The sequence below is a fragment of the Heliangelus exortis genome, chromosome 25, assembly GCF_036169615.1.
Source record: "Heliangelus exortis chromosome 25, bHelExo1.hap1, whole genome shotgun sequence".
NCBI lineage: Eukaryota > Metazoa > Chordata > Aves > Apodiformes > Trochilidae > Heliangelus > Heliangelus exortis.
Window position 1 is genome coordinate 4990303 of NC_092446.1, and position 14432 is coordinate 5004734.

Here is a 14432-nt window from a genome sequence, read left to right on the forward strand (position 1 = left end):
AGGTTTGTGGCAAGCCAGAACCCACTGCCCCCAGCCCAGCAGCACGGGGATCAGAGGTTCTTTAGCAGCAAAATGGAAGTGACTACTTTCTAAGCACTTCCTTTCACTCTGTGTCTCTCCCACCCTCCTGCCCCTCCTGAACAAGTTCCTTTCTTGTTACTAAGAACAGCCCCAGCTGAGAAGCTGCTCAGTGTCCCCACAAGAAAGCAGAGCAAGGGCTGGAGGCAGTGGGGTTGTGCAGAACAAACCCATCCCAGCTTTGTGGGGCAGGCAGCAAGGCTCAGGCTGTGCCACTGGGTCCCTTGGGTGCCGCCTGACAAGGGACCCAGGACATGAGGGGTCTCCAGGATTTTCAGGGCTTTTTTGTGCCTGAAAAGGGACCCAGGACATGATTGGTCTCCAGGATTTTCAGGCCTTTTTGTGCCTTTTGCACAGGGAGCTGCTTTGTCCCCTGTGTGCTGGAGATGGGGAGTAGCTGGGGGGGGGGGGGGGAGTTTTTTCCTGCCCAGGTACCTCACAGTGTTTTGCAAGGAGATGTTGTGGTCCAGAGCCTCCTGAGAAGATGGGCCTGGGGAAAACCTCTGTCTGCTGCCACCCTGTGAGGCAGGCAGATAGCTCCTGGGGAAACTGAGGCACACAAAGGATTCCAGGCAGCCTTTCCAAAAGCACAGAGCTCTTGGAGGCAGCCAGGAAAGCACGAGACAAGCCCAAGCAACACACAGATGAGCAAGATGCCACTTGCACTGGAGTTGTGTCCCTTGTGGGGCATCAGCACATCCTGGGTGCCTGGGTCCAAGTAGCCCCATGGCTCTTGTTATGGTTCTGTGGCTTCTCCAGCATTTGCTGGATAAATAGTCAAAGTATCAAGACCTTGGGGTTCTGGTCCCACATCCTGGCTTAGATTCCCTTCTACCCTCACTACTCAAACTAGAAGCAATTCTCCATGCCCGAGCTAGAGAGAGCTTGTTCCCATACATGGAGAGGAATAATGGGTGCTGACCTAAAGCACCTTTCCTGGGAGAACTGTTCCTTGTGTCCACACATCCTCCTTTAACACACAGCCCCCCAGCTCTGGATGGTCCCACACGGGTGGGGCTGGTGGGTCCCCTGCTTTGCCTCTGCCTTTCTCTGTGCAAAGTTGAAGGAAAGCTCAGCTGGTTTGCAGGAGATGTAGGAGAATATCTGGTTATGGAAACTAGAAGTAGTTCTGCTTGGCAGTCATTAAAAGAAGAAAAAAAAAAAAAAGAAAAAAAACAAAACAAAAACAAAAACAAACAAACAAGATACAAACCAAACAAAAAAATTTTTTTAAAAGAAAAAAACACACACACAAACACAAAAAAAAAAAAAAAAAAAAAAAAAAAAAAAAAAGACAAAAAAACCTCCCAAAAAACAGTTATGTAAGAAATCCAGGTGCTGAACCATCCTTTTTGTTCTCCTTGAGGAGAAGGGCAGCTGGCAGGAGCAGCGCTGGATGCCTTGGCAAAATGAAACTGCAAATGCTCGATCGCTTCCAGCCAGAGCCAGGCAGCAGCAGGAGAAATTTCTGTGCAGAGTCCCTGGCACAGAGAGGAAGGTCACCTGTCCCCTCCTGCTGGCTTTTCCTCCTCGGGATCAGCTTTGTTCCAGGGGGATGCCCCAGGGTCCGGGCTCCTCTGCAGGGTCTGTGCTGGCTGCTGGTGACGTGGGGACAGCGTGCAGGGTCTGTCCCTGGGGATGCGCTCAGGGGGAGGAAGCCGGAGCAGGGAGAGGTTGTTCTTCAGGACAAGAGATCTGCAGAGGTGCTTCACTCAGCTCCCGGGTCCTGGCTGTCCCCAGGCCAGGCAGTTCTGCCCTCCTGATGCTGTAACCGGGCTGCCTGCAGCCGCCACAGCCGGATGCTGGGATTTATTCCTTCTGGCTCAGCTGGGATTGAACGGAGTCGGATGAATCCTGAGGCAGCCACTTCACCTTCATGAATGATGTTTAGGCAGCGAGGGACATGGGCTGATTTCCAAAACCCTCCAGGACGTCCTGAGCTCCCAATCACATCAGGAGGAGCAAGAGCATCCCTGGCTGAGCGCTGGACCCAAAGGTGCCGGAGGCTCAGGGAGTCCCGGATGCGGTGCGGTAGGAAATCCCGGGGGGTTGAGACAGTGGGGAAGTGTCTGTGCTTTGCGTGCTTTGGCTCGGGTGACTTCAGGGCTGCTCTGCTGCTTGGAGAGGGTGAGGAGATGGATCGGGGCAGGGTGGCTGGGAAGGTGGACTTGTACCTGGGAGGCTGGAGGGCAGGAATGGGAGTGAGGACTGTCTGGGCTTCAGTGAGGAGAACAAATCCCAGTCTGAAGCTGGGAGCTGCTCCCTGCTCAAAGGGAACTGAGAGGAAAATACAGCCCCAGGATGCTTGGGGTGCAAGATAACCCCATGGAAGTGGAGTTGTAAAATGCAACAAAACAACCAGCATGTACCAGTCAGGGGTAAATCCAGACCTCCCTCCCTCAAGCCCCAGCTCTGTAGGGTCCCTACATCCTGCTGGGCTTGCTGAAAATAAAACCACATCCATCAAACCCCTGAAGACCCTTGAGGCTCTGCCACAAAACTCTCCTGTCATGGACTTAGTGCACAGGTGTCCTTAGGCAAGGACACACAGGGTGTCACACCTGGCACATCTCTGGGCACCTTGTGCTGGACCAGGGTGGGTAGGTGATGGAGTGATGGGTGGTGTGGGAAGAACTGGGCCCCGTCCCTCTGCATCTGCCCTTTCATCACCTCTGTTGTCCCAGCACCACTCAGGGCACCCTCATCCCCTCCTGAAACACAACCACACTCACTCCCCCTGCTCACTGAATTGGCACTGGGGCTGCTGTGCTGGCAGGATGCCCGCAGGGACAGAAGTCTGGGGCTTCTGTAGCCAGGCAGAAAAAGGATTTGGCAGCAGTCCTCTCCACATGGGCTGGGAGAGTGTGAGGATGAAACCATCCCGGAGGTTTCCAGGCACTGACACCCTGCTGCCACCAAGGGGAGAGCGGAGAGGAGTGCTGGGGACAAGGGACATTCCTGTTCTGGGCCCTGACTCCTCCTGCCCTGCTGTGTTTTCTGGGGTAGTTCCCTGAGCATGAAGACCTCCCCGTTGGATTGCTTCAGAGGCAGTGGATCCCCTATATCTCAGTATCTCCTTTTTCTCCTCATGCCCGATGCTTGGTCTCACAGGAGTGACCCAGGTCCCAGGCCAAGGACAAGGTCACTTTGCAAGGTGTCTGCATCCTCTGCTGAAGCTTTCAGGAGGGTTTCATTACCAAAGCAGAGGCTGGCAGGAGGAAAGAAGCCCTTACTGCTGAGAGGATACCGAATCCTTTGAGATGGCCATCAAATCTCTGAAATGAGATCAAGACAGAGATCTCTAAAATGATCAGCACACAGGAGACTCTTGGCCTCCACCAGAGGTTTTTTTTTCCCCCCACACCATTTTTGCAGCTGGACCTTGTTTCTTATATAAAGTAAAGTTTTGGTGGAAAGTTCCCAGTCCCTTTGGGAAAAAAGGGCCAAAAATCCATCTCCCAAAGGCCAGGGCTGCTCTTCTGTCACTGTGCTCTGTATAGAGGAGCAAGAAGTGTCCATCGTGACTCCTGGGTCCAGCAAGGGCCTCTTGACAGCTCAGCTTTGGGGATCAGAAGGGATCAGAGCTGTTTCTCTGCACCTTTAGGTGCTGCCAGGTTTTATGGATGTTACAGTGAGCTGGACTGGATGTGGCTGGGGCAGGGGGCTCCAGGAGGAGCCAGAGGGGAAACTGGGGGAAGAAAATGTTTGGGACATGGGGTCCGTGGTGGCTGGCAGGACGCAGCAGGGCTGGGGCAGAGGAGGAAGGAAGAGAGATGGGGGGAGGGGGGGGCTTGGGCAAAAACGAACAGGAAGAGCTCGGGGATGCTGGCATTGGCAGGAAGGATGTGTGGTGCCTAAGGACAGACCTTATCCCCCCTGGGCCGGGCTCTCCAGGGCCTTTCTCCCCAAATACAATCCTGGCCCTGCCCTGCCGGGGACAGGCAGCCCGGTGTCTGTCCTGGAGCTGCCTGGGGCTGTTCCCGGGGCAGGGCAGTGACATGAGGACTGCCCTGTGCACAGCCAGGCTCGGAGGGGCCGAGATGCTGAGCCCTGGGCTCACCCCACAGAGGGATGGAGAGGGGCATGGAGGGGATGCACAGCCCGGGCAAGGGAACACAGCCACGGGAAGCCTCATCCCGGGCCACTCCGGTGTCCCCATGGCACCACACGAAGCATCCAACCCCGTAGCCAGGTCCTGCCCCCCATCCCGGCAGTGCCGGTCCTGCCCAGTACCGAGCACCGGCTGCTGGGGATGCCGTGGGGGCAGCTCCGGGCTGGGGGGCTGCGGGGCAAAGCCGGGGGTCGGCGGGGCCGGGGCTGGCGGCGGAACGGGCTGCGGGGATGTGTCCGGTTTGTGTGTGGGCGGCGGGCGGCGGGGGGAGGGAGGGAGAGGAAGCGGCAGAGGCTCCTTTGATAAGCGACTTCCTGAGCACTTTCTAAACCCCGGTGTCAGAGCGAGGAGCGGGAGCCGAGGCCATCCCCGAGGCACAGGTAGGCAGCCCTCGGCGGACCCAACCCCCCCTTCAGCGCCAGGACCGGACCTGGCACCGGGCATCCCAAGCAGGACCGGGATGCTGGGAAGGGCTGTGGGGACTCTCCCGGACACTGCTGGCAGCCCGGGCTCTTCCCAGGGACCTGCTGCCCCCCGGAGCTCGGCTGGGGCATCTCCCGGCTTTTTCCTGGCTGGGGGTGAGGATGGAGCCTGCTGCTCCCTGCACAGAATCTCCCCCGGTGCTGCGGGGACACCGGGGACCCCCTGCCTTGGGCACGGGGATGGTGCAGATGGCAGCAGCAGCATTGCCACCCCTTGGAAAAGCCTCTGGATAGCAGAGTGTCCCAGGGAATGAATGGCTACTGCCCCAGCCGCCTTCCCCAGTTCTCTGCAGGACCTGCTGGAGCTGATGTGGTATTTGGGGTACCCAGTTCTTTGCCCACTGAGCACCACAGCATCCTCAGTCCTTTTGGGTCCATCTCCTCCTCATGGGGGGAGCTGGGGTGAGGAGGAGCCTCCTGATCCCAGGGTTCTGCCTGCACCGTGAGGAGCTCCACCCAGAGGTGTTCCAGCATCACCTGCATCTCCCCTGCCCCTGCCAGGGGCTGTCCTGAGGCTGGTGGTGATGGAGCCCTGGCACCTTCTTCCAGCTGTGCTACCGAATTGCCTCTTGCTTAACCACAAAGATAAAGCAGCTTCCTCTTGACAGTTTCTGAGAGCTGTGGGATGGAGGATGTTGTCCCAGACTGTTGAGGGTGCCTGGCACCATGTTCCCCAGGCACCATCATGGTGCCTACAGCCCACCTCTTCCCACCTGCCCGATGCAGCTCTGTTCATGCATGTTCCAGTTCTCCCTCCTCCCCACCATCTCCCCAGGCTGAAGCAGACCAGTGCAGGGCTGGGAGCACATGGCAGCCTGTGCTTCCCGTGGAAGTGGAGGGCATCTTGGGCTCCCCCCATAGCAGACCATGCTCCAGCAACAGGGGCCATTGGCACCCTCTGCTCACTGCCAGCAGCCAGCCAGGGGTTCCAAGCCCAGTGTCAGCACTGGGTGCCTGGACAGGCTGCAGTGCTTCTGCCATGCTAGGGAGTCAACACACTGGGAGGGTTCCCTCTGGCACCCATCTAGATGCAGGGGGTGAGAAACCCAAACCTGTCTCTAGCTTAGCACCCATCCTCCTGGAATTGCTCAGCTCTTCTTTCTCCTTTCCAGCTGCTTCTCCTCTGATGGCTCCTTGATCCCCCAGAAGCTGGGAGAGCCCCCTCTCTCCGTTTCCCCGTGCTTCAGGACAAGGGCTCCGTGGCTGCCACAGCATGGTACAAACCTGCCTGGTGTGCTCCAGAGTTCATCACAGCAGCCTGAGAGCCCAGGCAGGCAGTGCAGACATGGAAAAGATGGAAAAGCCCAGTCCCTCTGCCAAGAAGCACGTGCGTCTCCAGGAGAGGTAAAGGGGAGGTACCTGGGGGGTGCCTGCAGCCCAGGTGATGGGCACTGCTCATTCCCAGGCCTTGGGAATGGGCTCCCCCAAACTACTTTCCTGTAGCCAAGCCTCTGCCTGACAACTTCTGCAGACACCAGCTCTGAGTGTGGGGGCAGCCCTGAGCTCCCCACCAAATCTAGACACCCATCCTTTGGGGCTTTCCAGCAAAAAGGACAAATGACCAGTTTGTTCATTGTTCCTCAACCCCACCTTGTCTTCTGGGGTCTTTAGCAGATCCCTTTCCTCATTCTGTCTTTAAAAGCCTGCCTGGCTTTTGCTCCATGTGAGGATCATAGAATCATAGAATAGGCTGGGTTGGAAGGAGCCTCAGAGATCATCAAGTCCAACCCTTGATTAACTACCACTGCAGGATGTGGTGGGATGGGCTGCCCTCCTGTCCCAGGATGGTCAGGGACCTTTTTGCCTCACAGGAGAGGCTCCAACGTGTCCCTGGTGCTGGACATGAGCTCTCTGGGGAGTGTGGAGCCCATCCAGGGTGTCTGTACCCCTCGGGACATCACGCTGAAGTTCCTGAGGACATCCAGCCACGTGCTGAGAAGAGAGGAGCTCCAGCAACGTGCCCAAAGTGTGACCCAGCTCCAGGAGGAGTTTTCGGTGAGAAAGTCCCCTTCCCTGTCCCCCCTTCCCTGTCCCTCCTGCCATGAGGGATGATGGGGGCTGGCAGTAGGGAGGGACTGGCAGGAGGGGACATCTCTGGTGCAGGCTCCATGCCCACTGGTGGCCAGGAAGGGGATGTGTGCACACAGGGGTGAGGGTGTCCCGGGTGTCCCCTGGCTCCCTGATGTCCCCCCTTGTGTCCCTGGAAAGCCTCTCCTTTCCCTCCCATTCCAAGCCCTTCTCCCAGTAGCCTCTCCAGGAGGTGTTCCCCAGGTCAGGACGTGCTCATCCCAGGAGGTGACATCTCTGGAGATGCTGCTGTGTCCCTGGGTCAGCCTCTCTCTCAGTGTTTAGGGGACCAGCTCTGCCACAAGAGGGGACACAGGCAGCAGTGATGAGGGTTTCCTCACAGCTCTTTTCCCCTCCTGCAGAAAATCCCACCCAACTTTGTCAGTCCAGAGGAGCTGCAGATCCCTGGCCATGCCTCCAAGGACAGATACAAAACCATCCTCCCAAGTATGTGCCTCTGGATCCCTTTGCTGAGGTCCAGGGAAGAGGGGAGTCTGGGTGTGCAGGGGGGGGTTGTGCAGAGCTGGGTGTACAGGGGAGTGAGTGTTGTGTTAGGGGGTGGCTCATGAGGAGCTGCTGCTCCTTGCAGTGTGTTCCCAGCTCAGCCTGGGCTGCTTCAGGCCACCCTGGGGGCTTTATGTGTCCCATGGGAATGCTGCTGGGGTTCTGAGAGCCAAGGATGTGACAGGAGGGCTGCTTTGGGCTCTAGGCAGGCACTATGGGAAGGCCCCGGGGCAATTATTGCCTGGCAGGGGAGTTACACCATGGTGTAGGCAGGGTTGGGGGTGGTGAGCTGTGCAGTGAGAGGGAAGTGGGGTGAAAAGGGGCCCAAATGTGGGTGACTTCAGCTCCGAGCATGGCTGGGAGTCTCCATGTGCTGGAGCTGAGGCTGGGAGGATGGAGAGGTTCAGGTTGTAGAAGATTGTCTGTCCCTGGGGTAATGTCTGCTGTGTCTCCCAGATCCTGAGAGCAGGGTCTGTCTCAGGAGGGCAGGGAAGCAGGAGGAGGAAAGCTACATCAATGCCAACTACATCATGGTGAGTCTCCTGCCCGCTCGGTCTCCCAGGTCCTGCAAACTCCTGGGGGCTGCAGGTGCCATGCTGGGACCTGTCCTGTCACCTCCTGCCTCCAGGGATGCCCTTGGGTAGCACTTTAAACTTGCCACCTCTTCTGGAGCTGGAAATGATGTGGCTCCATCACAGCCCTGCTGTCCCTTTGCTGGGAAAGCCTCCTGGGGTGACTGCTCTCAGCTCCTGCTGCTGGGGGGGGATGAGCACCTCGGGTGGGCTCCCTCACAGTGCCTCCTGCATTTTTATTTTGTGCACTGGGCAAGGCCTTAGGAGGCCAGGTCAGCAGAGAATCTCAGTCCAGTCCTGTTCAAGCCTTGCCCATCCCACCCACAAGTTTCCTTTCCACTCAAGGTGTTTGTTGCAATTTCAGAAGAAGAAAACTGATGAAAGGGAGGATGTGGCTTGGTTTTGACACCTGAGAGGGCCCCTTGCCAGAACGTGAGAAATCCCCAGACCCAAGAATATTACTTCAGGCAGCCTGATGCATGTTAATCATTCTCCTGTGCAAATGACCACTTCCAGGCTGTAGGAAATGTTGTGTTGAACCATACAGCACCCTAAACCAGACCCTTGTGTCAGCCAGGTGCCAGCTCTGCCTGGCTGGTAAGCTTCTTTTTGAGCAATTCATTCCATTTCAGCATCCTTCCCCTGGTAAGCTTCTTTTTGAAAAATTAATCCCATTTCAGCATCCTTCCCCTTGGGATAGCCCAGGGGAAGCAGAGGTGGATCCCCAGACACTCTGGGTGGGTGGTGGTGTGGACAAGCATGGAAATGTGAGCCTCAGAAAAGCAGCCCGCAAAATGGGACAGGTCCCTGGGGGTGCAGGCTGGGGATGGAGGGTGTTGAGTAACAACATATCAAGGATGTGTTTAGTAGGAAATAGTCCCTGTGGCTCAGCATCTCCCCTGCAGAGGGAAACAAGCACCAGGAGAATTGGAGTGGCCTGGGGACACCAGTGTGTCCCCCCCAGTGTCACTGATGGACCTTGTGCTTGGCAGGGCTATGCAGGGCAGCCCCAGGCATACATTGCCACCCAGGGCCCCATGCTGAACACTGTGAGTGACTTCTGGGAGATGGTGTGGCAGGAGGAGGCACCCCTCATCGTCATGATAACCAAGCTGCAGGAGCACAAAGAGGTAACCAACTGGTTGTCCCTGGCCTGGCCTGGGGGCAGCACCTCATCCAGGAGCAAAGAATGGGTAATAATAAGAGCAAAAGGCTCTTCCAGACCAGACAGGGAGCCGAGCACCTGCTTGTTTCCTGTGCTTTTCCCTCAGGGAAACCCCTGACTGATCATACCCAGAGGAGAGCCCTGGGGCTGCAGCCTTGGCTCCATCCTGCAAAGCTTCTCCTCCTCCTCATGTTCCCTCTGGGCAGCTGGATAATAACAGGATAAAGAGATCAGGGCAGGTCCTGGGAGAGGGAGCAGAGGCATCAGTCAGCAGGGTCCCCCCCAACCCCTCCCTGGGATGGATTTTCTCAGCTGGTGGATCCAGGCTGGGACAGGAGCCGTGGCATCCACCCTGTGCCCTGACCTGGGGAACTCCTCTGGCCTTGTCCTTCCTCCCTTCTCTCCCCAGTTTGTGCAGCATCCCTATCACTGGGTGGGCTGGGTCCTCCTGGGTCTGGCAGGACATGGGCTGGCCCAGGCACAGTCCCAGGGTCTGAAAGCCATAGGGAGGGCTTGGGAAAATGTGGAAGAGCAGAGGGATCCATCCCATCCGCAGCCTGTGTCCTGGATCACTGTACAACCACCTTCCCTGCTCCCCCCCACCTCCCCAGGTGATGCCCCTTCCAAAGAGCACTCAGCAAAGCTCAAGCACTCACCAGGTGCCACAGTCCCTACCTTGTTCTTTCAGAAATGTGTCCACTACTGGCCCGAGAAGGAGGGAACCTACGGCCCCTTCACCCTCCGTGTGCAGGGGGTGAGCGAGAGCCTGGAGTTCGTGGTCCGGGATCTCTCCATCCAGGTGGGTTCAAGCTCCATCCTGGGGTCAGAGGAAGAGCCCAGCGATGCCCCAGACAACTCTGGGCTCAGAGAGCTGGGTCTTATGAGGTTGCTGCCAGAGGAGGGGTCTGCAGAGCCTCTCCCTGCCTGAGAAGGGGCAGGAACCCAGCCCTGGAGGGAGAAGATGGGGGCTCAGCTTTGGGGAGCTGCTTTGTTGGCCCTTTGCTGTTTGCACTGTGCCACTGTGCCCTGCCCAAGGGGCTTTCTGTAGTCCCTCTGTGCTAAAAGGACCTTGCTGGCTTTGCCTGGGCTGTGAGGGACAGGGACTGGCTGGGACTCTGTATCCCTTCCATCTTCTGGGATCCCATCTTGTGGCTGAGGGGGGTCTGTCTTAGGTGTCTGGCTCAAAAAGGGATTCAGGAAGACAGCAGATGGGATGGCCACAGGCTGCCCAGCATCTGCTTGAGCTGGATTCTGTCCCCTCGTTTGGCCCAGACCACTCAACCTGTGCTTCCACATCCTGATTTCTCTTTCTTCTCTGCTGAGGAAGCTGGAAGGTGAGAGTCGCCAGGTCAAACACATCCTCTTCCCTTCCTGGCCAGACCAGCAGACACCTGAGTCAGCCAAGCCCCTCTTGCACTTGGTGTCCAAGGTGGAAGAGACTCTGAAGGCTACAGCCAGTCTGGGGCCTGTCATTGTGCACTGCAGGTAAGAGTTTCCCCTCACCTGAGCCCCTCTGTGCCCCTCACCTTGGGGTCCATCTGCAAATGCCAGAGTGGAAAATCCCACAGGTGGATGCTCATGAGCTGCTCCTGCTGTGGGGAAGAAAATCCCAGTGAGCAGCACCCCCATAGCAGAGTTATTCTGTCCTGGCAGCAAGACAGGGACCTTCTGCCCCACCCAGAAATCTGGGGCTGGGGAGGTGGGGACAGCAGAGCTCTGAGGCTTGGGAGCTTGGCCAGCAGCCCCGTGGCAGATCCAGAGCTCAGGCTCCTGCCTGCTCTGCCACTGAGCACGTGAAGCTTCAGGGCACCTTTCCTGTGCTTCCTCTCACTGCTGAGTGGATTTGTGGCCAGTGGAGCAGAGCACTTGGCCACCCTTGTGCAAGTGCAAATGCTGCAGGCTGGGCCAGCCCAGGGCAAACTGGGGGGGGCAGAGGAGAGGGAAAGGGATACCAGGAATGCTGAGCTGCAGGACAGGGACACAGGCTTGGGTTGTGCTCCCAGGGAAACCTCAGCTGGGCTGTGACACGTGGCGAGACCCCCCCTTTGCTGTGACAATGTCAGCAGCCCGGGGTTTTTGGTGCCTGGACGACAAAGTTGGGTCTGGCAGGCGAGGCAAGGAGCCGGCATCCCTCTAGGAAGGAAATCTCGGCAGCAAAGCCAGCCGGGGGGATTTGTGGGGCAGCTGCAGGTCCAGGCAGGAGCTGTCGCCGTGCTCAGCAGCTCCGTGTCTGCCCCGCAGCGCTGGCATCGGGCGGACCGGCTGCTTCATCGCTACCAGGATCGGGTGTCAGGAGCTGAAGGACAAGGGGGAGGTGGATATCCTGGGAATCGTCTGCCGCCTCCGCATGGACCGGTGGGTGCGGAGTGCAGGAGGGAGGATCCGGCTGGATGGGAGGAGGGATGTGGGGATGGGGATGTGCGGATGGGGATGTGCGGATGGGGAGGTGGGGATGGAGTTTCCTGGAAGGTCCAAACACGGCAGCAGCAAACCCGTGCCCAGGGGTTCGCCTCGGGGCTCTTTGAGCTTTGGGGACTGCAGGACCTGAGGGAGAGGAAAGCTCTGGATCTGGCAGCTGGAATGTGCCTTCCAGCTCAGCTTCTCAATACAGACACATTGGATTTTGCCACTTTTCAGGGTGAAGTGCCAGTAAAAATTAGATCTCAATCAGTTGCTAATCTGCATTTTGAACAGCCCAGCAATGCTTCTGAGCAAAAATTATCTTTGGGCAGTTCTGGTGCCTGCTTCAGATGTACCTGGACACGGTGGGTGAAGCAGGAATGTTCATGGCTCAGGAGCAGGGAGGCAGGGATGGGATCTGGGCTCCTGCGAGGTGTCAGCAGGACCTTTGCCTTTGCCTTTGCCTTGCAGGGGTGGGATGATCCAGACGAGCGAGCAGTACCAGTTCCTCCATCACACTCTGGCTCTCTACGCTTCCCAGCTCCCACAGGTGGGAGGCCACTAGCACAGGGCTCCCACTGAGCTGCTGGCTCCCTGCTCCACCTTCTCCTGCACAAGCCACGGGGAGATCTCCACCAAAAAATTCTCCTGTTGCCACTGGGCCACGCAGCTGCAGCATCAGCATCCCTGGGTGAGCAGAGCCCAGCAGCAGGGACCAGGGCCTCGTGACCCTGGGGTTCATACAAGGGATTCAGGGGGTGCTCAAGGGGCCTTTTGCTGCTGGCTCAAGGCAGATTTCATTCCTGGGAAGCAGCTTTGGTTTTTTGAAACCTGCAGCATTTTGTCATCAAGCAGAAGGTTTGAGCTGCGTGGAGGAACTGAAGCAGGGTGAGCACGGGGGGCAGAGTTTGCCTTTTAGCTGCCCAGAAATGTTTTTCCTGTTAGATGCAGAGCTGGTACAATGATCCTGCAAATAAACAGAGCCTCTGTCCTGATTTCATGGTGTCTGTGGGGAGAGGCTGGGCTGCGTGCAGGGCTGGGCCTGCTCCAAACAGGCTCCCTGGTGTTCTTTTTGCTCAAGATAGACCTTGATGATTTAGTACAAAAACGTGCACAATCAGTCACCTTTGTTACACCATTTGTTTGCTGCTCCCTCTTTGGCCAACACACCTTCTAAACAGCCTTAAAGTAGGGGAGATTCCTTCATGCATCTGCAAGCAGTGTGTTCCCAGTTGCCTTTTGTTACACAAGGATGGGGGGAGTTGCATTCTTGTTTTCTTTGCTGAAATCAGAACAAAATAATATTTGAGGTTTTTTTTTTTTTTCACTGATAAATTCAGGGGGGGAAAGGGGAAGGAGAGGAAGAAATATTTTGGTACAAAGCACGGCAATGGGATTCTTCTGTAAAATATTTTAAAGCAAATCAAAGCTGGACTTCAGCTGGTAGTCACTGGGGCAATTGGGACTGGGGGCTGCCCACCCGTGCCTGCCCATGCCCACATCTTCTGCTTGCTGGGTGAGATCCAGGCAAGAGATCCTCTTGCCCAGAGAGTCTGAGCTTGCCTGCATTCCCTGAGCATTCTCAGGGCACAGCTGAGTGCATGGAGCCCCCTCCTTTCTCTGCAGGTGGAAGAAAAGAGAACTTTCAGCCTTGACTCTGCACTTCTCCTGACTTGTCAGAAGCCCAGGAGGGGGTCCTCAGTGCCCCCTTTCCCCCCCCCCAGTAGCCCATCCTCACTGCCCCTCTGCATTCACAGGAGCCAGAGAAGGAGCCCTGTCTGGGGATGGGTACTGAGCCAAAGTCCCCTCCTCCTCCTCCCTGGTAGCAAACCCAGTGGCAGACCAGGTATGTCCCACTGTGCAAAAATACCCAATATCACAGACATTATCATTCTTGGTGAGCAGCCCTTATTAGTGTCTTCCAATTTTTTGAGAGTCCAGGCAGGGTCCCTGCCAGGCCACTCCAAATGGTGTGGTAAAGCCATGCTGAAGCTCCTGCTCACTGCAAGGAGCAAATCCTTCTCAGGAAAGATTTCAGGGAGTGGATGGAAGAGTGAGAGTGCAAAACTCTCTGCCAACCCCTCTGCCTCACACAGCACCAGGAGCAAACCCTCTCTCTGGGCCCCAGGAGGAAAACTCCCAGGTCTGAGGTCAAATCCTTCCATGGATGGCATCTGAACTGCCCCATCCAGCTCCCCGTTCCAGGGCACCCCTTCTCTGGGCCACAGCCCCTTGGTTTCAGCAGAAACCTGAGGTTTTCAGCCCTGATGGCTCAGGGCTCAGTTGTCACCTCTGGTGAGGTCTTTGAAGCCACCAGTGGAAATTTCCAGCTTGTCTGAAGAGGGGCTTTACTCAGCAAGCCCACAACCTCCTCCTTTCCAAGTTCTTCCTCCCAGCAGGCAGGAGAGCCCTGAAGAGCCTGGAAGCTGCCTAAGCCATGGTCCTTCCCCACCCTCCCTGGACATCAGGACAGGCACCGTTTTCCCCAGGTTATTTTCAGCAGAACCCTTAGGACAGACGTGCAGCAGGAGCTGTGTTGAGGGTCTCCCAAGGCACCCAGGAGCTGGGACCTGCAGCTGGCCCAGGGGGACTGTCACACAACCAGGGGGTTGTCACACAACCAGGGGGACTGTCACACAACCAGAGGGATGGTCACACAACCAGGGGGATTGTCACACAACCACAAGGGTTGTCACACAACCAGGGGGTTGTCACACAACCAGGGGGACTGTCACACAACCAGGGGGTTGTCACACAACCAGGGGGACTGTCACACAACCAAGGGGACTGTCACACAACCAGGGGGGTTGTCACACAACCAGGGGGATGGTCACACAACCAGAGGGATTGTCACACAACCAGGGGGATGGTCACACAACCACGAGGGCTATCACACAACCAGAGGGATGGTCACACAACCAGGGGGGTTGTCACACAACCAAGGGTTGTCACACAACCAGAGGGATGGTCACACACCCCCAACTCAGCTTTCCCAGCCAGTGCTGGGAGTTCTGCAGTTCAGCTTCGCAGTAAGAATCAGCCAAGCAGCAATC

The 14432-nt window shown here is 57.0% G+C and overlaps 1 protein-coding gene across 3 annotated transcripts; it reads left to right on the forward strand.

The window, feature by feature from the left end:
• Positions 1–4495: 4495 nt before the first annotated feature.
• On the forward strand, positions 4496–13034 carry PTPN7 (protein tyrosine phosphatase non-receptor type 7). 3 transcript variants are annotated; one of them, XM_071768472.1, is made up of 10 exons: positions 4496–4569; positions 5784–6015; positions 6483–6666; positions 7101–7185; positions 7699–7775; positions 8807–8944; positions 9668–9778; positions 10307–10464; positions 11221–11334; positions 11851–13034. In XM_071768472.1, exons 2-10 carry the CDS (start codon positions 5885–5887, stop codon positions 11942–11944), a joined length of 1092 nt encoding a protein of 363 aa, XP_071624573.1. In that variant the 5' UTR covers positions 4496–4569; positions 5784–5884; the 3' UTR covers positions 11945–13034. The 3 variants fall into 3 exon arrangements, with proteins under 3 accessions (XP_071624573.1, XP_071624574.1, XP_071624575.1); XM_071768473.1 differs by having other exon boundaries at positions 10364–10464; XM_071768474.1 differs by having other exon boundaries at positions 11617–11943.
• The last annotated feature ends 1398 nt before the right edge of the window (positions 13035–14432 follow it).